Raw genomic sequence first — 24,750 nt, 5'->3', positions numbered from 1 at the left:
ATGGGTGTGTGTGTCATTAAACAAATGCAGACTGCAGTATGGTATGTCACTGTCAAACAATTAAAGGGGTGTCCACAGTAACATGAATTCCCTTTTTATATATTATAGATTTTAAAATTGATCATTCAATTCTTTGGTCATGCTGTAAATTACTGGGGGAATAGCTTGGGCAATTAGCATCTCATAACTTTCTATTTCAGACATCCAGTTCTATGTGGTAAAATTATACACCCAATCACCATGATGTAGGGACAAAAAACTTCTTTTTTTTAAAATATAAACTCTGTAAAATTATTTTCCTATTCATTCATCAATCGACGTTCAGAAAATATACACATCAAAGAGAAACAATTCTTGCTAGGGAATATGTATTGGCGGCGTTGATGGGCAATCTGATTAAAAAATTAAATCCGACTTATGAAGGCCAAGAGAATTCCTAAAAATTTCTCTGAAAAACGGGTCCTTGACTTACACACAGGTTGACTTATATGCGAGTGTATATGGTAAGTATAACTTGAATATTTCAATGCATTTTGATAGAAAAGAAAGTAAAAATATTTACCCATTGCCTTTGTTTCTTCTCTTTTGGCATTCAGTATTGAAAATTTGAACTTTGCTCTAACCTCACTTTTGTTACATGACACTAATAATAAATAAAGAGATAAATAGTCTTTGCTTTCTTCATCTAATCCTTTGGGATTCACTCGTAAACACCTGAAACAAGAAATGATAATATAAGGATCAAATTAATTCTCACAGACAGGTAAATCTACAACATACTTACCAATACAAACACATTTCATCATCCATCTTGAGAAAAATTGTCATGACAAGCAAGTTGTACTTCAGAAATACATGCACTTGATGTGTCTAAACAATGGGTTTTTTTTTAAAATACATTACAGCTACATACTTAATCAGGTAGTTTCCCAACAAAAATTGTTAAAAGTTCCCAAAATGGTGCAAAAAGTTCCCCAAGGAGATTAAATGATTAAAACTTCATTTAACTTTACGTAAATAGCATCTTGATAAGGAAAATGTTGGATAGTAACAGGATAGCTTTTGTCATTTAATCAGGCATTTTCAGAACTTTTTATAATGTTGATTTTATGATGTACATGCCATGTTGCATGATAAATTCAATGCATACTGTGAAACGGTTGCAAAACAAAGCTATGGTTACAAAAATCAATACTATATATGTGTGTGTGTGTGTGTGTGTGTGTGTGTGTGTGTGTGTAATTTTTCAAACATGGGAGAATTCAACATTGAAAAATTCCCAATATCCAAAAATGTTGATGATGTTCCTCAAATCTATAGGGCAAAAGGTAGCTTTTATAATTGGGGTGAAAAACACTGTTCAATTATCTTTCTACTTGTATTAGCTATAAATGCAAAAATAAAATAATTATGAAAATACATGTCATACATTTTTCCATGACAGTCTTTTTTTCTCTCCCTGATAGCAAAAGAACGACAACACTTACCATTTTAATTTATCGTTTGCTCCAGCTGAAAATGTGGAACTCTTCAACACTTCTCCCATTTCTTCTCGACAGAAGCTGAAGTTATTGATTGTCCATATGTAGGAAAATTTGACAACTTTTACCTATGGAAAAGGGAAAGACATTTCAACAAAGAAGTAATCTGTAAATTAACATATCATTACCATAATTATGATATAAATATATCAACAATTATGTTATCAGCAAATTTTTCTCAGATTCTTAAAATGTTACAGCTTTGTGTGATGTTAAAGTACATAGTACATGTATGTCTTATACAGTGAATTGCCATTACTTCAATCATTGATTCATTTATACGTTAAATTTGTTTTCTAACTTTCCAAAAATGATGAGATTATGTTCATAAAAAGCTTCTGCAAACTATAGTAAAAAGTTAAACACACTGAGGAAAAACAATTTTGGTTCATTTATATAAACATAATCTGTTACACTCAATAAGTTCATGTTATAGAATTACAGGAAATGGAATTCACTTTGCTGTACATGTGAATTCGTTGTATGCATGTTCATTGTAACTGTGTTTTACTGTACAAAGAAGCCAATATTAAATTAAACTGGTCAGTGAACTGAGAGCACAAAAACATGCACAAACTTCCCTGCATTTAATTTCAATGAAATATTCACACTGCTAATACTGTTTCTAATCACATAGATGTAAACAATATATCAGATTTAAACATTCAAAGAAGTATAACAGGTGCAAACCTTTCAAAAAATTCACCTTAAATTTATTCAAACAACAACAATGAACATTTTACATGATTGCATTCAGGTACCAACTAATTTCTATGAATGATGTTTTATTCCTTTATTGATAAGGTTACCTATTTTATCTGAATATTTTCACTTGTTGTGTCCTCAGAGAAGACATGAATAGCATTACTGTCTGAAAAGACAGAAAAACTGGCGGAAGAATGTATACTCTGCTAAACACACAGAATTATGTAAATTACATGAAGTAATTACCTGTGTATAACACCAGTTTTCAGCCACGGGACATGTCATCTCCGGAGGAGGGGGTGTGGCCACCCTTCCAGAGATGGATATCCTTCCGGAATGCTCCGGAGCGGATGATGCTTCACGATCCAGGTTGTCTATTTTCAAAGATCCACAAGACAGATATTCTTTGAACCTGATCTTAGTAATTCAATGAATCTGATTTTCTTTGATTCTGCAAAAAGAGGATTAATTAATCTTTAACGAGAGTTGATTAAAGTCACCTAATAAACCAATCTGATTAAGCCAGTTTTTTTTAATCTGCTCCTACAAATGATACAAGTTGCTTCACATAGTTAACTAAAGGCAAACTGAAATCATATCATTTTCAACTTAATGAGACAGACGTACTTTGATAGCTACACAGTTTTAGTTTCCATAGGCTAGAACTACAAGGATTTTTTTTTTGGTCCACTCCTGACTAACGGAAATTTCCTTGGCCCAAATGATTTTTCTCTTACCCTTTCTAACACCACTTGATTTTTTTCTTACCCTTTCTAACGCTTTAAAAAAAAAATCATTTTGTTCACTATTTTTTGGAAGTGTCTGTGTGACAGTTTCCTTGATTTCTGAGGAAAAAGATTTTGCCTCTCTACCCACACAAATGTAAAATTGTTTAGATCATGAGAGAGATGGTAAAGATATTTTTTAATGTGTCCTAAACATTAAACTTTGGTTGGATAAACATAGTAAGCTACTGTTTTACAGTAAGAAATTGGATAAATATCAATGAACAGACTCCAAGGGCAATAAATAGTTTTTAAAACAAGTATAGGATATTTTCCAGGCCCAAAAAAATGTGTGCCCCCATCCCCAAGTCACTTTCTGCATATGAATTATGCTACAAAGTTAAATTAACGCCAAACATGCGACTCCTTTATCTATCAGTTAGACCTACACAACTTTCAGTGACAAAAGGTGACTTGTTCCTGTGCATCAGGATGTACTTATAACATTTCATGGATGACCATGCACGGCAATATTGATTATGATGCATTATTGTTCTCAGAGTACGTTTATCTTTTAGATGGTTGAACTTTTGCCCTCACCCTAAACTTGCTTGTTGATACATATTTCCACAACAAATTACCACTGAGAATCTGAGTATGACAAATTGCATAACACAAATGATAAATGTCACAGTGCCCCCATCACTCTTTGTTGATTGGGATGTTCTATGTGACTATTACTTACAGTGTTGCATAACCAAAAATTTTTCAAAAAGACAGCCACTATTCAGTTACAAGTTTCGTTACAGCTGCTATAGGTCGTATAACGCTTATTGCTTTAAATCAACATGTAGGGCTCTATCTACACTTTAACATGTCAAGCGTGTATACCTTACAAATATTTTCGTCTGCTTTTTCGGGTCAACCGGAAGCTCATAAATAAAGCGCTCTTACTTCACGAATTCTATGCCTCTTCTGTCTCTTTTCTTACAAGAGCTAGCTTCAAGTTTAAGTTCTTCATAAACCATCTTCTGTTGGTCAAATAATTTATCAAAATTTTTAAATTAATATGTCACAGCTGACCTGTCGATACCCGCACGACTGCAGACAAAATTTAGGTCAGCAAGCCCTTTAATAACTCTTTCTTAAACACACTTACCATTATCTATTCAGTAGAATAAATTTACATCTTCAATTATTTAGTAAACTCCATAGAACTGACGTAGATAGTTTAAACTACGACATTTAAGACAGAAATTTTCCCTTTCTCATCAAGAGCTCTTGTTTTCAGCTGTTTGAGCATGCGTATTTCTGGAAGCATTAGAGTACGATATTTGAGAACGAGGTTTTGACCGAAAGCGACTAATTGCTCGAAACAGCCCTCTAAATGGTAAAACTGATAGTTCGTCATTGTCATCAATAGTGAAGAAAAAATTGTGGAACCCCAGATTATAAATTAATTTGCAATGATTTTGAAAACCTACATAATCTAACTATTAGTTCCCACAGTTTAAAACCTATAGCCTATATAGCCGCCTTCAAAATGTGACCTGATTATTGTGATACAGTATATACGCGGATCAAGTATATTTTCACTTTTGAAAATTATCTATAATACTATTCATCAATTCATTTTAATTATCCATGTGTATTTCTTTGAGAACCGGATCGGACAAGCTTTCTGGAGCTCCGAGTCTCTCTCTCTCTCTCTATCTATCTATCTATCTCTCTCTCTCTCTATCTCTCTCTTTCTCTCTCTCTCTCTCTCTCTCTCCCTCTCTCTCTCTCTCTAGCCGACCAAACCTACTAAGTGAGGATGTCCGCACAATGTGTGGAAGAAAATACACACATATATTATTCTAAAGGCAAAAAAGTAAGTACTAAGTTAGGTATAGCTATAGGGATACTTATTAAAAGTTTATCTAATACTCTCTTCCGAATTATGAAGAAGAAAAAAGACGGCTTTTGAGAGAGAATATTAGTAAGGACATGTCCTCACACCACTTGTCCTCACTAAGCTTATGAGGACGCAATATTGTGAGAACTTTTTTTTTTGTCCTCATCAGGGGCGGATCCAGGAACCTTGAGGCCCCCAGTGGGTCTAGATCAAAGCCCTGGTGGGGGCCCTGAGGGCGAAGCCCCCGGAAGATCCTGGATTTTACAGATTTTATAGGGCTTGGAATATGTGTTCTATTTAGTCGTTTGCAAAATTTTCTATCATTAATAAGGCGAAATTAATAAATGACACAAATGTTAAGGGTTTTGGGAAAAGTTCTCCCAATAGAGTAATTCAAGAAATCAAAAGATTTTGTCATTTATTTCTCCGGGAGTAGAAGAAATTATTGCTTCTTTTATCGTTTAGTACATTTTTCTGAACAAGATACCACGACCCTCAATTTAAAAATTTTAGGGGGGCGCAGCCGGCTGCCCCCCCCCCCCCCCCTTAAATCCGCCACTGCTCATAGTACAATTCTGTCCTCACAACTTCTGTCCATTTGTTGAAATTTGTCCTCAATTTACACATTTTACAGTCTCTCTCTCTCTCTCTCTCTCTCTCTCTCTCTCTCTCTCTCTCTCTCTCTCTCTCTCTCTCTCTCTCTCTCCGACGTCTTCACAAAATCAAGAAGAGAATTAATACACATGCACATATGTTATTTTAAAGGCAAAAAAAGTACTATATATTAGGTATAGCTATAAGGACACTTATGCAGGCACTTGTTTCTGTAAATAACTTACAGCTTCTGTATACTAATAATAATTATTAGTATACGGAGGTCGTACGTTATTTAAAGAAACAAGTGCCTGTGACACCTATGATAAAAGTTTATCTAATACTCTCTTTCGAATTTAAAAAAAAAAAAAAAAGGTTTTGAGAGAGAATATCAGTAATGGCATGTCCCCACACCACTTGTCCCCACTAATCTAATATCTTTCACATTATGTGGGTCACATTTATGGAGACGTAATTGTAAACTTGTACAGAATTTTTGCCCCCATAGTGCACTTAAATATCCTCACAACTTCCGTCAAATGGTTAAAAATATAGTCTTTATCCTCCTCTCTCTCTCTCTCCTAATTACCCACCCTTGTAATTTCTTAATGGTAAGAAGTATTACACATGTACAGTATACTGTACAGGGCTGTTTCCCAGTCCCTGAAAGAGGGGCGTGAGTGTGACTGAACTGAGGTTGTCAGGGTAGTGGATGGAGTGAATAGCTATCTGAGAAGAGGGAGAGGCTGGCTTCAAGGCCCTCATCCAGTAGAGATCAGAATTAACTGAAGTCCAGGCGGGCTAAAGCTTCTATAGGGTTGTGAATTTTTGCACTGGATATTTTTAGGGGGCTGGTCGGTTTTGTTTTCCATTAAAAATTGGTTTAAATAGAATCGAATGAATTGATAGCAGAATTGAATGCCACCCGGCCCGTTCCGACAGCCCTGAGGTGACCCCTGCCATCCACCTATTTTCAGACAGACACTATAAAAAAGTGTTAAAATATACTTGCTCAATCAAGAAATAGTCATTAATTAATTGTATGATACTGAGACTTTTAATATCTTTATAAACAGGATGTACTGCATCCCTGGCAGAAACCGATAGCCCCGGCTCGTTCCTTAAATTGAACCTTCCCCTCCCCCTTTCCCGGTCAACCGGAGCTAGCATTGTTTACTTTTTTGCGTCTGATTTTAATGTATTCATAGAAAAATAGAAGTAACAGACAAGCGACAAGATTCTCAAAGGTAGAGGGTTGTGACCTCATATGCATGATATTTTTACTTCAGAGTTAAAGTCCCCCCCCCCCCCCCCCCCCATGAGATGGCACAAATTTTCCATCCGAGGGCCGGCGGGGTGGGTGGGTCTCAATCCCCTTTATACCCCCTCTAGATAGATCCAATCTGGGTAGAGATTGCTCTAGATCCGCCACCGAAAACTTGCAAATTAGGTTCTATTTGTCCATAATTTTAACAAAAACAGAGAACGACAAAAGACAGGTAAGAGTAAGAAGAGTTGTTCTAAAACATTATCTTCCACAAGTTACATGATTTACCTCCGCTAAATTAATGTTGTCTGCATGCATGCAGCTAATCAAACGCCTCGTGTCTTCACATGAATATTGATAACTAGGCAGGCTGTACACGGCTAGCTGATGACGAACGTTTGAATAAAGACTATGTACAGGTATTGGTCTTTTCTTTTCATTAACTTTGGATTTTGTTATCAGTGTTTTTCCCGTCATTTGTTACCATGGTACACATGTTTATTTTCTTGTACTTTTTTAAGCTGAATTGATCTCTGAGAAGTCAACAATTAAGGAAATGGACAGGCATATAGCCTACATCCAGAGCCTACATTCAGGGTGTAGGTTATGCCTGTCCAATTCTCTAAAGACAATATGTCAACAATTTGTTCCATTAACACATTTTTGGGGTTTTCCCTCTTTCTTACCATCACGCGGCAAGTTTCTGAGGTAGTCTGGCCGGGATAATTATTGGACCCGGGGGCGAAAATCAATGACGAATTCAGAGGGAGGTCTAGGGTGATGTCCCAATTTTTAGGTCACCTGAGTAAACTCAGGTGACCTATTGCAATTGCTTGTCGTCTGTCGTCGTGCGTTAACAATTGAACATTTTTAACTTCTTTTTAATCACTATCTGTCCAATTCTGTTCAAATTTGGCATGAAGCATCATTGGGACAAGGGGGGCATCAATTGTAAATTTCAGGACTCCAGCACCCCTGGCGCACTAGGGGCGGGGCAAAAACTGCCCAAAATTGACCAATTTTCAAAAATCTTCTTCTCAAGAACCACACACGTGAAAGAAAAACTAAATACATAGTGATGTAGAGCAGGAAGGCCTCTACCAAAATTGTAAATTTCATGATCCCCGGAGTAGGGGTTCTGAACCCAGGGCGGGGTCAAACTTGGTATACAGTGTTTATGTGTAAACACTTTAAAAATAACATCTTCTTTAGTGCTATTGATACTAAATTGAAAGTAAAGAGATATTTAGAAAGAACAGGTAGTATTTTATCAAAATTGTAAATTTGATGATCCCAGGGGTAGGGGGTTTTGGTGTCAGGGTGGGACCAAAATGGTCAGTTATTAAATGTGTGAACAATAGACATTTTAACTTCTTCTTGATAACTATCATTCCAATTTTGTTCGGTATGAAACATATTTGGAACAAGGGGGATATAAATTGTAAATTTCAGGACTCCTGCACCCCTGGGGCACTAGGGGTGGGACAAAACTGCCCAATATAGACCAATTTTCAAAAATCTTCTTCTCTAGAACTGCACATGTGTAAGAAAAACTAAATGCATGGTGATGTAGAGCAGGAAGGCCTCTACCAAAATTGTGAAAATCCCCGGGGTAGGGGTTCTGATCCCAGGGCGGGGCCAAACTTGTTATATAGTGTTTATGTGTAAAACACTTAAATAACATCTTCTTTTGTGCTATTGATACTAAATTGAAACTAAATGGATAGAGCAGGTAGTCTTTTACCAAAATTGTAAATTTGATGATCCCCAGAGTAAGAGTTCTGACCACAATGTAGGGCCAAACTTAGTACATAGTATTTATGTGTAAGTTTGCTGATACTGCATAAAATCTAAATGCATACTTAGGAATAGCAGAAAAGGATGTATAAAAAATGGTGAATTTCATAACCCAGGGTTATGACGTTAGGATGAGTCCAAATTAGTCATATCCTTAATTCTTTTGATGTTTTAATGTTAATACACGTATCATTTAAAGCCTTTCATCAATATATGCACTTTTGAGGGCAGTGAAGTTTTTAAGAACACATCTTGTTTTATACTGTTGCTGAACATTAGAATTCAGCTTAGATATTCAGAACAGGAATTTTTTTCTAGATTTCATAGCCCATGGAAGTAGAGATACTTTTTCACTAGTTTTCAGGTGACCGATAAGGCCTGTGGACCTCTTGTTTAAAGTAGAGAAACTTATACTGAAAGCGCAAATAATGCTAAATTGTAAACATCCAATATATATTTAGCATATCATTTTCAATATTGTATGTCCAGAGTTCAAGAGCTACTCCATACCCCCACCTTTGCAGTTGCCCGACATTCGTTTTGGATAAAAACAAACGAACAATTCCCCCCCCCCCCACCCCCCTCCCCCCCCCCCCCCCCCCCCCAAGGCATACTCTTAAGCTATAATGTTTACTGATAGAGAAAAACAATATTGGTAACTGAAAATGTTGATAGACATACACGCAGAATCATGTAGGAAGTATTTAATTAGTACAGGTGTGAATGATGATGGAGGTATCTATAATTAGTACAGGTGTAAATGATGATCACGGGGGCGGCTGAACGTCTCTGGGGGTTTCTATCTCATTTTATAACACATCGTCGCAAACCACGGGTTATTGTTGCATTCTATTTCACAAACGTTTGTGAAATCGAATGAAACAATAACCCGTGGTTTGTGACGATGTTTATACCACTGACATTGTAAGAACACATTTTGATATCGTGAAACACCAATTAACTACCGTCAGAATGCACGTACAAATATGTTAAACAGAAGTTGCGGCATAAAAATTTACGAAATCATAAATCCTTTATTGAAAATAAAAATAAATTAATATAGCCAATATGACTTTGTGAAATCCCCATTTCTGAAGACGCACTGAAAATGATTTTTTAAAAAGATGCAAATCCACTAAAAAATTAAAATAATCTAGCCAAGCAATATGACTTTGTGAAATTCCCATATCTGAAGACGCACTGAAAAGGATTTCTTTCTTTTTTTAAATGCAAATCCACTAAAACTGTTGGAGATTTTGGCTTGTTAACCATTTCAAGCTCATGCTAAATACATCAAGAGCTTCGGAGAGCGGGGGTGGCCTCCCCTCCCCTGGGGGTCTTAAAACCCACCTCCAATCGACCTCTTTCAAAACTTCCTGCATGTATCCGGCCTTGGAAATGTTTTCTCGCCATAACATTCTTCCTCCGATAGGTACTGTCGAGATATGGTTTAATACAGCACGAGGCATGGCGAGCAGTCGGAGGGTATTACCCGCACTTACATTTATCTCGTGAAGTTCAAATGCAATGACTCCCAGGTAAACCAGTCAATATTTTTATTCATGTTGACCGATCAGTCACATCGCATTATGTTGAATCGGTCAATTGGGTTTTTGGGAGGACTTTTAAAGATAAGAACGACTGGGTTTACATAGTATGATACCTTTATTTAGATGGATGTATATTTGATACATTACATGTATCTGAGATATATATATATATATATATATATATATATATATATATATATATCCAAATTGTGTTTTTAAAAAAAATCACAGTGTCCGGTATAAAATATTAAAAGAAATAGAATAAACAGTACACAAAGTTAAAAATTTAACGCAAGCGCTTTTAAAATTTTAAAATGTAACGCCTGAGGATTATAAAATGAAAGCGCTTGCGTTAAATTTTTAACTTTGTGTACTGTTTATTCTATTTCTTTTAATATATATATATATATATATATATATATATATATATATATATATAAAAGCTCTAGAATAGAAAATCCGATGCTATGTTGAAAAATAAAGTGAAGATGAAAATCCTGCAGAAATTCGAAATTGTATGTGCGTGATGAATTGAAATTGAATGGCACGCAGATTACAAGAAAATTCATAAGTGAAACAAATAAGGAGAATTTGTAAAGATATATAAAGGCACAAACATTGGAAATGTAAATATTTAAGAAATAAATTTCGATTTGGAAAATACACGAGGATGTGAAGTGCAACGCTATACACAGGCAGACCTGTCAGGAAGCGCGTTGATAATTCATACGCGCATCATTGAATCATTCATTGTTCACAACTGTGCAGAGCGACATTCATGGGGATGTGGCTATCGTTACAATTGGTAAATATATCATAGGCAAAACCATTGTAAATGTAAATAAGATAGTCTAGGTTTAATAATTTGTAAACTACAGCACGCCAATTTTACAATAATGAATAAAACATACGGTATATAGTTTTGCACATTCAGTGCACTATCTCTATACATGTAGGTGTTAAAATATCAATTGTACATCTAATTATTTCTAATATTTTCTTAAACGCATTTGTTAAAAAAAAAGATTCCCCAAAAATCGTAATTCTTTAATATAATTGGTACTTCTAGAAGAATGATATATATACGCAGCGGTGTCGGGGACTCCTGGTTTCTGTAAAAACCCGGTGAAGCTGCATATTGGATCTACCATTACATAACGAATCAAACTGTTGCTGACTAATGTACCTTTTTAAAAATTGTTTACGTCGTTAAATTATGTTTCACAGGGGTAGAATAAACATCGTCTCTCTATACTATACCTTATGAATGTTTAATGATAATTAGCAACTTTTTTTTTTACGGTTTCCATCCGTTCTGGATATAAGTTTTTGTTAATTATAACTATTTCTATATATATGTGAACTTTTTACACACCGCAGATCTTACATGTTCAAAGATGTTTTTTTAAACAAACGACTATGAAACACAAATCTCGAATATTTTATTTACTTTAGGTTAATGTCAATCTAATTAAAATCAGACCTTCTCTAACCGTTACACTGGAGGTCTGATTTTAATTAGATTGGGATAATGTAGACATTGTTTGGGACTTTTCCCAGTGAAAAAAAAGTTTGTAGCGAGTGTCTTTAACAGCTAAATATTACCACTTACAAATGTAAAACTTAGGTTACCTGATAAACATAGTTTCACGATATGTAAAAATGTAATTAACGACCACAAGTTTACGAGTGTTATTTATGGTTTACAAAGTGTAATTTGTATCAATAAACAAAAAACTGCATGGCCTTGGCACGTTCTCACAGCTGATATGTATCTTTAGTATATAATTTCACAGATGAAAATTAGTTTGCGCTTCCTATTCACTGTACTTTAGTATACATTTAAAGGGGCATTAGCTGTGAAAGTCATGGCAACCCTTTTTTTCTCAAAATCTCCCCATGGTATTGGAATATATATTAATGACTATCGTAAAACATTTATTTGGTATAAAACCAAGAGAAATCTAACAAAACTACGTTAGATAACCGCTTTTAGTATAAACTAAGAAATATATAAGGAAGAATTATTGTCTTGTGTTTGAAATAACTGAATTCAATTTTTGGTGACTTACAGAAAATAGACTTACGTTATCGAATGCAGAGTTTTTCGAATGAATTTTCAGAATATTTAAATTGATATTTGAAATTCCTTGCCGAAACCAAGTTGTTACAGATAGACAGACGGACGGACGTAGAATAAATCATGAATTGATGAATTATAAAACATTTCTACCTGTCATGAGGTGATCAAATCTCTTCTAAGCTTTAAAGGGAAGATCACTCCACGCACCGATACAAAATACTAAATATCCACCGGAAAGGGTACAACGTTTCTTTGGTCGTTAACCCTTTTCTGCTTGTAAAGCACAGGTATTAGTGAAACACCAGAGGGCATACCCTCGCAGCAAATCACAATTAAAAAAAAAAAACAACTCATAAATTCACACGGAAACAGTTTATTTGTGATTAAAACTAAATGTTATCCGACTATCTGTTTTCCTTCAACGTTTTGTCCTGTGCGCCTCGTATGAGTGAACATTTATTAATTCTAAAAAACGTAGATTATATCTAATATTATATATGCACTGTACATGTGAACAGATAAAAATGATAAGGATTATTACAAAGAAGGCATATCAATATACTATTTCGCATCGCATGACGATTTTACATACATTTAAGTTTAAGCTGTACAAAAACAGGTTTCCCATGCATACATATATATATATATATATATATATATATATATAGTTTATAGTTTATTCACCAATCAAGGGCCATCGGGGGACATGTACATGTTAACAGGCAATTAATTATAACAATGAAAATAAATAACAATCATTTAGAAGTACTACCGGTAATACTGACAGAGTTCACACTTCTGCACTGCACATATCTATAATATATATGAAATACTGATTACAGACAAGATTTAAATTAACAACAGGATAAATAAAATAACCCAACTGCCTCACACAACAGTTTCTGGGATAGCAAATAATGATAGTGTTGTGTGAATACATATAAAATTGTAATCAAATCGGTATAATTATATTTTAGTAAGAACAGTATGCAAGTATAAAACACATGTACATGTAGGATCCAGTTGTTCTGAATGTTTTATGCTAATGCAGGGAGATAATAGAATAATATATATAAATGAAAACAATTGTACGAAGTGTTAAAGAAGGCGTGAATTGTTTACTTGATTACAGGGGGCACCAAGGGACAGTGCCTGTTAACAGTCTGGTAGTAAATCTATTGTACCAGACTATTGGTCTTGTACTCCAAGTAACCAAGACAGCTTACAAGTGTAAAGTAAAGGAAATGTGTACAAAGCAAAGACATGTACTTGTAGTATCACATTCCACTGTTCAAAATCATCTTACTGAATACAGCATGCAAGTATATTACATATGTACATGCAGGATCCAGTTCTGAACGTTTTATGTCTAAAGCAGGAAGGTTATATAAACAATATATAATATATAAACAAAGTGTCACGACGCCTGAATTGATAGATTATGAAGAAAGAGGACGTAAATGGTAATATTTTTAACAGACCCGTAAACTGTTAAATTTTGCGATTGAATTTTTTTATTTTCAATTTTTGCATTGACGGTTTTATATTGATGTCTATATGAATTCGTTCATCAGTATTTTATTTCATGTAAGCCCGATCGTTCATGCTGATGAATAAATGGGTCTGAGTTTGTTGACATGTGTAACAACATCTAAAGCAAATTTCATCACAATCAGAATCAGTTTCTAGGGTGATGATTTGATAGTAATCTCTTCGTTTGAATATTTCAGAACTCTCTACAAGTGCTCGGTAATGTAGGCAATGGCTGTGATGCTGTTGTTAATGTCTAACACCTTAACCATCAGATGTTATAACCGAGTGGCTGCCATCAGCGGTTGTGGAATTCAGGTTGATTAAAACCAGCCTCCCCTCTTATTTTAGTCAGAGTCCTACTGATTGGAAGGGGGAAAAAAAGGGGGGGGGGGTGTCAGTTTATGAAATTTCTTTGCAGTATGTATTTCACCTTTGATAGTTTAGAACGCTGAAATGAGACAAAGATGTGTCGTTTCCCCAAACTTACAGCATAGTTGTCCGTTCAAAATTTCTCTAAATTGCTGTACATATTTTTGTTTTACAGGATTAACTTTGTTTTTCAACAGAGCATTGGATTTTCTATTCTAGAGCTATGTATATATATCAGATACATGTACTGTATCAAATATACACCCATCTAAATAAATGTATCATACTATGTAAATCCAGTCGTTCTTATCTTTAAAAGTCCCCCCAAAACCCAATTGCTACCTACAATGTACATATAATGCATAATATAAGTTCAGTTCAGCTCCCTTATCAATAAAATCAAAAGAAAGGGGGCTCTGATTATGTCCCAAGAATTACTCTGTTGGGGGGGGGGGGGGGGGGGGGGCGGGGGGCGGGCTTGCCCTTTACGATTTTTAATCTACAATTATATGTAAACATATTTTGAATTGAAGATTAGTAAAGGCAAATGTTATTTCCTATTTATCAATGTCATTGTCTTTATTTATCGACAATTTCGGCGCGCAATTAATTCTCAAAGATTCATTGTTTGAAAGTTCCCAGAGTTTGAGCCAGCTCTCTGACTGTTGTAGTCCGGTGACCTTCAGTTACCCCCCCCCTTCTCTCTCTCTAGCGGGTCCTTATGCGAGCTTGATGCTTGATGTAGAGATAGGACAGTGACCTCGCTGTTCAAAAACCAAGCCAATCATTTTCAAGTGCATTTGCTATTAGTAAATATTTTGTTGCGTATTTTGAAAGTTATGCATACATGAGAATTAACCCAAACCTCTTTGATGCGTACATATCAATTAGATATGATTTCAAAATTCCATTGATTAACAGAGGATATGGCGTATGGCGAAACTGACATGTTTTTTTACCTTATAATGTTTACCAAAAAATTCCTATAAAATTGCATTAAAGAAAATATAATTTCAGCATATCGAAAGGTTTTTAATTTTGATTTTCGGATCAAATTATTATTTAAAAAAACATATGCAGTGTGTCTATTTAATTTATGAAATACATGAGGGTATGAAAAAGCATGTTACATTAGATAGGTACCTCGTTGAAAAACGACCTTGGGGTTCTTATTTCAAAGAATGTTTGGTGAAATTTCAACGTTGAAAATTGACTCAGACCATTAATTAACTATCTTTCCAAGCGTGGAATTTTGACCCTTGTTAAAAAAAATACCCTTAGAGATCATTTCTGGCGAGGTCAAATTTCAACATTTAAAAAATAGCCCTAATTGTACACAATGTTTTCTGTACAGTCCATATCTCGGGCAAGTGGTGGGGTCATATTTCAACATTGAAAAATGACTCAAAATATACACAATGTGTCTTTGCAATCCATATACTCTGGTATTCCACCGTACAAAGTCGCTATGATATCGACACCAGAAGATATCCTTTTCCCTATGGAATCCTCATTTAGGAAGGTGAAGATAACGAACAGTGATCAATCTCATAACTCCTATAAGCAATACAAAAATAGAGAGTTGGGCAAACACGGCCCCCTGGATATACCAGAAGTGGGATCAGGTGCTTAGGTGGAGTAAGCACTCCCTATTGACCGGTCACACCCGCCGTGATCTCTGTATGTTGATCAGGTGAACGGAGTTATCCGTAGTCAAAATCATTGTGCCAAAAACAATCGATATGAAACAAGTCAGACAGCATTTGACCCAATAATAGGTTGTATGGCAAAGTAGATTGTTATAACGACCATAGAATTTGCGAACTGCTGACTTTAAACGAGAGTGTTGAAACCCCTGCACCATCAACTTGTTTGTCAGTAGCCTGCCTCGATTTCAAAACTGATCATATACAGAATATGTTTGGTATTTGTCTACATTCTTGACATTCCATTGCTTTCTTAAGTACGGGACCCTTTCATATGCCGAGCATTCTTGACCTTGTGTCGCATCCTGTGAATGCGTGTAGAAATGGCAAGGATTGACAAACTTCGTTTCCTAAAAGAGGTCTGCTTTTGACGATATGTTTTGTCTTAGATATTTCTTCACTTATAGGGCAGTTATGTTTATTTCAGAGTTCGTTGCTATTTCTGTGCTTTATATAAAATATTTCAAATGCAATGTGTATCTTGTATGATCCTCTGAAATTTACGATAAATAACTGTATCCCATTTCCATTCTCAATGACCGTGTAGCGTATGACAGCGTGGCGAGAATTCCATCGTCACCGAAAACAAGCAATGCAAGCTCTGTCATGCCTAGATGGCCAAGCGGTCTGGTCGCATGCTGCTAAGAGATTTGGTTCCGCAGAACTTTGCTTTATAAGATATCTTATATATAAAGAAAGTTTATAAGATATCTTGTATATTTTATGACACATTATAAACTTTATGAGATATCTTGTTTAATATACAAGATTATATTGCTTAACGTCCCACTCGAGAATCTTTCACTCACATGGAGACGTCACCATTGCCGATGAAGGGCTGCAAAATTTAGGCCTATGCTCGGCGCTTACGGCCTTTGAGCAGGGGGGGATCTTTATCGTGCCACACCTGCTGTGACACAGGATCTCGGTTTTTGCGGTCTCATCCGAAGGACCGCCCCATTTAGTCGCCTCTTACGACAAGTAAGGGGTACTGAGGACCTATATTAACCCTGATCCCCACGGGATAATATACAAGATACCTTATATAAAGTTTATGGGATATCTTATTTAGTTTATAAGATATCTTATATATTTTATCATCGTCGCAAGCCACGCGTACGCCTATTGTTTCCGTTTACACTACATTCGGGCTCGATAACCGTGGCTAGCGACGATGATATATTATGAGATATCTTATAAACTTCCGTTTATAAGGTATCTTATAAAGTTTATGAGATATTTCATAAAAATTCATTTATGAGATATTTTATAAAATATATAAGGTATCAGATATGTTATAAAACATATAAGATATCCTATATGTTTTATAAGATATCTTATAAATATGAGATGTCTTCTAATTCTTATAAGATATCTCACTTGATAAGATATCTTGTTTGACATATAAGATATCTTATAAACTTTATGAGATACCTTATATAGTAAATAATATGGTTTTGATCGACATGTGTATGGTCTATGATATCTATTTTATGGAGCGCCAAATTAACATAAACTCAAATAATTGAAGATATCGTCAATTATTTGAAAATATCATCAATTCAATTATTGCTCTCTTTAATTAAATTAATGCGCGCATTAGATCAATTATGCTCTCATCAAATGAATTAATGCGCGCTTCAATTCAATATTGCTCTCATCAATTGAATTAATGCGCACATCAATTCAATTAATGAGAGCAATAATTGATTTAATGCGCTCATTAATTCAATTATTGTTCTCTTCAATTCAATTGATGAGAGCATCAATTGAATTAATGAGAGCAATAATAGATTTGATGCGCGCATTAATTCAATTATTGCTCTCGTCAATTCAATGGATGAGCGCATCAATTTCGTAGAAATATTGCTCGCAATAATTAATTTAGAGCTCGGTATAAATAATTTGAAGATCTCTTTAATTCAATAGAAGATATTTTTAATTATTTACAATGCTTTTGTGTAAGGAATGAATGCGCGCATCAATTCTTTTAAAGAGAGCAACAATTCAATTAAAGAGATCATTAATTCAATTGTGGATATGTTGAATTGAAGATATCTTTAATTATATAGTTGCTCTCTCTAAAAGAATTATTGCTCTCTTCAAATGAATTAAAGATATCATTAATTCAATTGAAGAGAGTAGTAATTGAATTAATGCGCGCTTCTCATCAATTGATTTAATGCGCGCTTTATATCAATTATTGCTCTCTTCAATTGAATTGTAGCGCGCATCAATTCAATTGTTGATATCATTAATTCATTTGAAGAAATCATTAATTCAATTAAGGCGCGCATCAATTCAGCTGAAGATTAATGCTATCATCAATTCAATTAATGCACGCAATAATTCAGAATTGAAAATATCATTAATTATTTGAAGATATCTTTAATTAAATTGTTGCGCGCATCAAATGAATTGATGATATCTTCAAATAATTGAATTTATGTGAATTTGGCGCTCCATACTATTTGATAAGTTGACTGAAATTTTTTACTTTTATGACAATTTTTAAGGAAAATACAAAAACAATCAACGACTGTGACGTCATTTTCCAGAAGATGAATCAGTTTGGGGAAAACATGATTCCAAGTTTAGTTTGTTGACTTCTTCAATTTTAAATTCCCTGAATTTCCGGAAAATCAAAGAATATTTCACTTTCAGTACCAGAAATTGCTTAAAGGGACTGGTTCACGATTTTTGAACAAAATATTTTTTATTTTTGATGTTAAACATTAAAAGTATAACTCATTTGATATTGACAACCAAAATGTTGACCTTCTGAATGCAAGAATAAAAGCTATATTCTAGACTTAAATCTGTGTTATGTATACAAAGACTCGAGTCTTTTTATGTATACAAACAAACTGGTGAAATATTGAATTTGTAATATATAGCATCTTAATTCTGCATAGTCACAAAATTTAACTTTTAGATGACACATTTTACACAAAGAATGCTTGAAATGTGAAAGATATAATCAATTTAGATCGATATCCATTTCTTTTGAAAATTTCGTAAACAATAACATACCGCAATCTTTGTTTACAAACAAATAATGAACTTTTAAAATGAGCTTCTGTGATAATGTATCACCTTAATTGTTATGTGAAACCTTTTAAACATGTTAGATAGTAGATTTGGATCTTTAAAAGTGAAAAATAAAATTTTGGGGAAAATCGTGAATCAGTCCCTTTAAGTATGTTAACCAAATGTACGAAGTAGTTTTGATTTATTTCGCCTCGTTCGAAAATTATGGACAGATATTGATGAACATGGAGAATTCACGCTTAGTGCAAATCTATACAAAACACAACTTGTAATTGTCAATCAGCCTGGGTCAATTACACAGCAATGTAATGCACTACATTACCATTACTTAGAAAGTTTGACATTATCATTACCCCTATTTTGAAATGTAATGCATTACATTACACACTACTTGAGAGTGCATTACACTACATTACACATTACTAGAGAGTGCATTACATTACACATTACTTGAGAGTGCATTACATTACACATTACTTGAGAGTGCATTACATTACATTACACATTACTTGAGAGTGCATTACATTACATTACACATTACTTGAGAGTGCATTACATTACACATTACTTGAGAGTGCATTACATTACATTACACATTACTTGAGAGTGCATTACATTACACATTACTTGAGAGTGCATTACATTACATTACACATTACTTGAGAGTGCATTACATTACACATTACTTGAGAGTACATTACATTACACATTACTTGAGAGTGCATTACATTACACATTACTTGAGAGTGCATTACATTACATTACACATTACTTGAGAGTACATTACATTACACATTACTAGAGAGTGCATTACATTACACATTACTTGAGAGTGCATTACATTACATTACTAGAGAGTGCATTACATTACATTACACATTACTAGAGAGTGTATTACATTACACATTACTTGAGAGTACATTACATTACACATTACTTGAGAGTACATTACATTACACATTACTTGGAGTACATTACATTCCACATTACTTGAGAGTACATTACATTACACACTACTTGAGAGTGCATTACATTACATTACACATTACTTGAGAGTACATTACATTACACATTACTAGAGAGTGCATTATATTACATTACACATTACTTGAGAGCGCATTACATTACACATTACTTGAGAGTGTATTACATTACACATTACTTGAGAGTACATTACATTACATTACACATTACTTGAGAGTACATTACATTACATTACACATTACTAGAGAGTGTATTACATTACATTACACATTACTTGAGAGTACATTACATTACACATTACTAGAGAGTGCATTACATTACATTACACATTACTTGAGAGTATATTACATTACATTACATTACACATTACTAGAGAGTGCATTATATTACATTACATATTACTTGAGAGTACATTACATTACACATTACTTGAGAGTGCATTATATTATACATTACTTGAGAGTACATTACATTACATTACACATAACTTGAAAGAACATTACATTACATTACACATTACTAGAGAGTGCATTACATTACACATTACTTGTGAGTACATTACATTACATTACACATTACTAGAGAGTGCATTACATTACATTACACATTACTAGAGAGTGCATTACATTACACATTACTTGAGAGTGCATTACATTACACATTACTTGAGAGTACATTACATTACATTACACATTACTAGAGAGTGCATTACAGTACATTACACATTACTAGAGAGTGCATTACATTACACATTACTTGAGAGTGCATTACATTACACATTACTTGAGAGTACATTACATTACATTACACATTACTTGAGAATACATTACATTACATTACACATTACTAGAGAGTGCATTACATTACACATTACTTGAGAGTGCATTACATTACACATTACTAGAGAGTGCATTACATTACACATTACTTGAGAGTGTATTACATTACACATTACTATAGAGTACATTACATTACACATCACTTGAGAGTACATTACATTACATTACACATTACTAGAGAGTGCATTACATTACATTACACATTACTAGAGAGTGCATTACATTACACATTACTTGAGAGTGTATTACATTACACATTACTTGAGAGTGCATTACATTACACATTACTATAGAGTACATTACATTACACATCACTTGAAAGTGCATTACATTACACATTACACAACATACTGATATTAAAGAAATGGCAGAAACATTTCTTCATAATGACTTCTGAATTTTAAATATACAGTAAGATAAGCTCACAAAATATTCATCAATGTTAGAAAACGCATCTAAGTTATTCATTGCATTTGATCATCATCAATGTTTCAAAAGTTTCATCTTTCAGAGAACAAAGAACAATTTCTTAGAACAGTTCATAACAGTCTACATGTACTTTGAAACCTTACAAACAGCCCTAGGGAAACATTCAATAAATATTCGAAGTCTTGACTTACTATACCTTAAGTATTAAGTATTGCAAAACAAAAAAAGGTCCATTACATATATTTTGACTACGGATAACTCCGTTTACCTGATCAAGATATAGGGCTCACAGCGGGTGTGACCTGTCAGCAGGGGATGCTTACTTCTCCTAGGCACCTGATCACACCTCTGGTGTGTCCAGGTGTCCGTGTTTGCCCAACTGTCTATTTTGTATAGCTTATAAGAGTTATGAGATTGATCACGTTATATTTTCACCTTTCATGTACACATTACACCCCATTACACTGAAACTGGCTGTTATTACATTTCCATTACACATTGCCATTACCACCAGGCTTGCTGTCAATAGGCTAAAACAAGTTTTGAAGTTTCTCATTCATACGCGATTTCACAAAAAATAACTGATGAAGTAATAAATGGAATCTAGCATTGTAATTATGCACTGCTCTGTGCATCTTTTCCAGAGCATGTTTTCGGAATATTTCTTCTCTTGATTAAATGTGTAAACAAGCACCTTGTAATGTACACAGTACTGAACAGTCAGCCAGTGAAGGTCTATACATACAGGGGTGAGGTCTTCCTCGCTGCAGTGTTTTGCTAGCATTGTAATTTATTCGTTGGTAACGTCCCGAGGGGATCCGGGTTAGAATAGATCCTCAGTACTCCTTGCTTGTCGTAAGAGCCGACTAAATGGGGTGGTCCTTCGGATGAGACCACAAAAACCGAGGTCCCGTGTCACAGCAGGTGTGGCACGATAAAGATCCCTCCCTGCTCAAAGGCCATAAGCGCCGAGCAAAGGCCTAAATTTTGCAGCCCTTCACCGGCAGTAGTGACGTCTCTATATGAGTGAAATATTCTCGAGAGGGACGTTAAACAATATTCAACCAATCAATCAATCAGGTTGGTATGCCACAAAGCAGTACATTTGCATAGTCCAGTCAGATGTAACGAGAGCGTGAACCGACGTTTTGCTCGCGTAGCCATCGATTAGACCTTATCTTCTCTATGTTTCTGATCTGGAAGTAACATGACCTTGCCACAGCAGTCATGTTTAGATTTGTAAAGCCCTCAAGTTCTAACCACAAGGGCAGACTTGATAACACGTCAATTGAAAGTTAACGTAAAATCAGACAAGTCCAGAGAAGTGCGTCAGGGAACATGTACGATACGCCATGTCTTGTCGTGATTAAGCGTAAGCATGTTAGAAGACATCCATCTGCTTATATCTGAAAGGCAGGCTTCAAATGAATCTGAAATCATTTATCTACAGGTTTGATCACTATATAGACCTGGGTGTCGTCAGCGTAACAATATATCATATTGTGTCTCCGGCAAATTTTAACTTTAGGTTTTGTAAATATACGGTACAATTTCGGCCCTAAGACCGAGCCCTGTGACATGCAGATTGTGGTTGCCATCTTGTCTGTTGCAACATTCGTGATTGCAATGCGCATGCTCCGGTATTTTATCCATGACAATGCCGCGCCTGTAATGACAAGCGTATGGTCTGAACGGTATGGACCTTAACAAGACAGTTTCGGTTGAATGTCCTAATGATAGGCCGACTACCAAGGATTGTGCATAACGTCAATTCCTAAATGTTTGTTCAGACGCGAAGCGACCAACTTTTGACACAAACGACAGGTTGAATTTTTAATGAATTCCTTGTCTAAAGTAACGGTTTTACTACTGCTTCTTTGATTAAAAAGTTGGTGACGAATTGCAGTGGCGTAGCTAGGTTTGAAATATTTGTAAGCAGGGGGTCTGGGGGAAGCCCCCAGAAGCTGAGGGCATTTTTCGTAATATGTAATAAAAATTTAACGAAAATATCTGTATGCACGTGCTTACAGTACTACAATGTAGCTACTCCACTGAATTGAGTTCATAAGATCTCGTTGGTGCACTCTTAATGATTCTGCGAAATCCATAGATGGTACGAAGTTCTAAAAGGTAACTCTTGATGGTGCGTTGTCCATGATTCTCAAGTATTTCTTTGTTTTTACTAATAGTAAGAAATAGTGCAAGAGCGTTGAACTTCATATTGGAGTGTTTTAAATTTGCGTGAATTATGTTTATGGGCCACTGCTTAGAGAAGAGGAAGTCTACCTTTTTGTTATCTGATCAAAAGCATCATACGTCATAGATAACGAGATTTTACAATGTTTTATTAAGTTCATTGTATTTCACCTCCAGAAAAAAGCACTGCGACTCGTAGACGACCTTTCAACTGGACACACAAGCTTCTACTTTTTAGAAAAATGAGTTACAGTTCGTCACACCAGTAGACACTGCAGTAGTGTCAAAAGAGAGATAAGAGAGAAAACGGTTTTGTTCAGTCACTGACAACAAGGGCGAAAATAAATTGGGGGCTAATATTTTCCTGTATACAGTATTGCACAATCATTCATTAAACAGGTTGAAACATTTGGAAATGAATTCATGGAAAGGTACCTGAAATATTAGATAATGTCCGGAATATATACTGCAGAATAATGAACGCGGTATTCCTTTGATCTTTGCAATAACTGTGATAGAATATTAGATAATATGTATAAACGAAGGAAACCCATACATCAAGCAATGTTTTTATTAGAAAACTTTTCAATAAAAATACACAGTATCTAATAGCGCTCACAATCTTCAATACAAATATTTTAATGAATATTTCATTTAGATGAGGGAGAAAATCAAACTTTGGGATAAAGGCATAAGAAGACTTAAAATTACACATTAGCACCAATTCCGTGACGAAATGCAAAAGACACAAATGTATCGAAAAATGGATAGACAAGGAAGAAATCTGAATAAGTGAACAGAATTTGTACAACTGAATATATTTTTTAAAACTTTAACTTCCTCTTTCACCAAAGTGTTTATATATTTTTTAAAATTTTTATATTTAGATAGACACAATTATATGTGCATATAGTTTTCCTGCCAGTAAACTATGGACCCCCCCCCCCTCCAAATGTATTTGATAGTTATGCACGACGGAAAACATTGACCCTTGCAAGCGTTCCGAGTATTGCACAAATAAAATTCGATGTACACCACTCTCTGAGTCTCTCTCAATGAATACATGATGGGGATAGGACATTCGCACTACATAAAAAGCATTCATAGAATCCACAGTCATTCGTTAAGCGGTGATGATGGACAAGATCGGTAAAATACATGTACTTGTATTTCTGACGGGTATTTGCAAAATGGTGAGGGTAAATGTCAATAGGGATTAACTAATGGTGGATAGGAATGTCGTCACAATGGCCAAGAGAGTCACTAACAAGACGGTGGTGAGAGACTGCGTGTGTTGATGACCTGAATCGTCAATTCCCTCAAACTTCAGACTGGTGGTGGTGTTGTCAAGGCGTATCATACCTCCTACAACGGAAATGAAACGGTGAGGAAGAAAAACTTCGCATTGTCTTGAGTAATATTTCCTTAATATGGCAAATTCACATACATTTTTATAATTTGTAAAAAAAAAAAAAAAGTTATAG

At 34.8% G+C, this 24,750-nt stretch overlaps 1 protein-coding gene across 1 annotated transcript in view; it reads right to left on the bottom strand.

Annotated features, from left to right (window-relative positions):
- The window catches only part of LOC125647401 (contactin-like), an 89,555-nt gene that overhangs the window by 8,827 nt on the left and 55,978 nt on the right, over positions 1-24,750 (bottom strand). The window contains 4 exon segments of the mRNA XM_056142022.1: positions 563-714; positions 1,488-1,609; positions 2,493-2,689; positions 24,488-24,631. Of these exon segments, the coding sequence (XP_055997997.1) occupies positions 563-714; positions 1,488-1,609; positions 2,493-2,689; positions 24,488-24,631 (615 nt within the window).

The sequence above is a fragment of the Ostrea edulis genome, chromosome 6 (assembly GCF_947568905.1).
Source record: "Ostrea edulis chromosome 6, xbOstEdul1.1, whole genome shotgun sequence".
Classification (NCBI taxonomy): Eukaryota; Metazoa; Mollusca; class Bivalvia; order Ostreida; family Ostreidae; genus Ostrea; species Ostrea edulis.
This window is presented reverse-complemented; position numbering and strand designations above follow the sequence as displayed.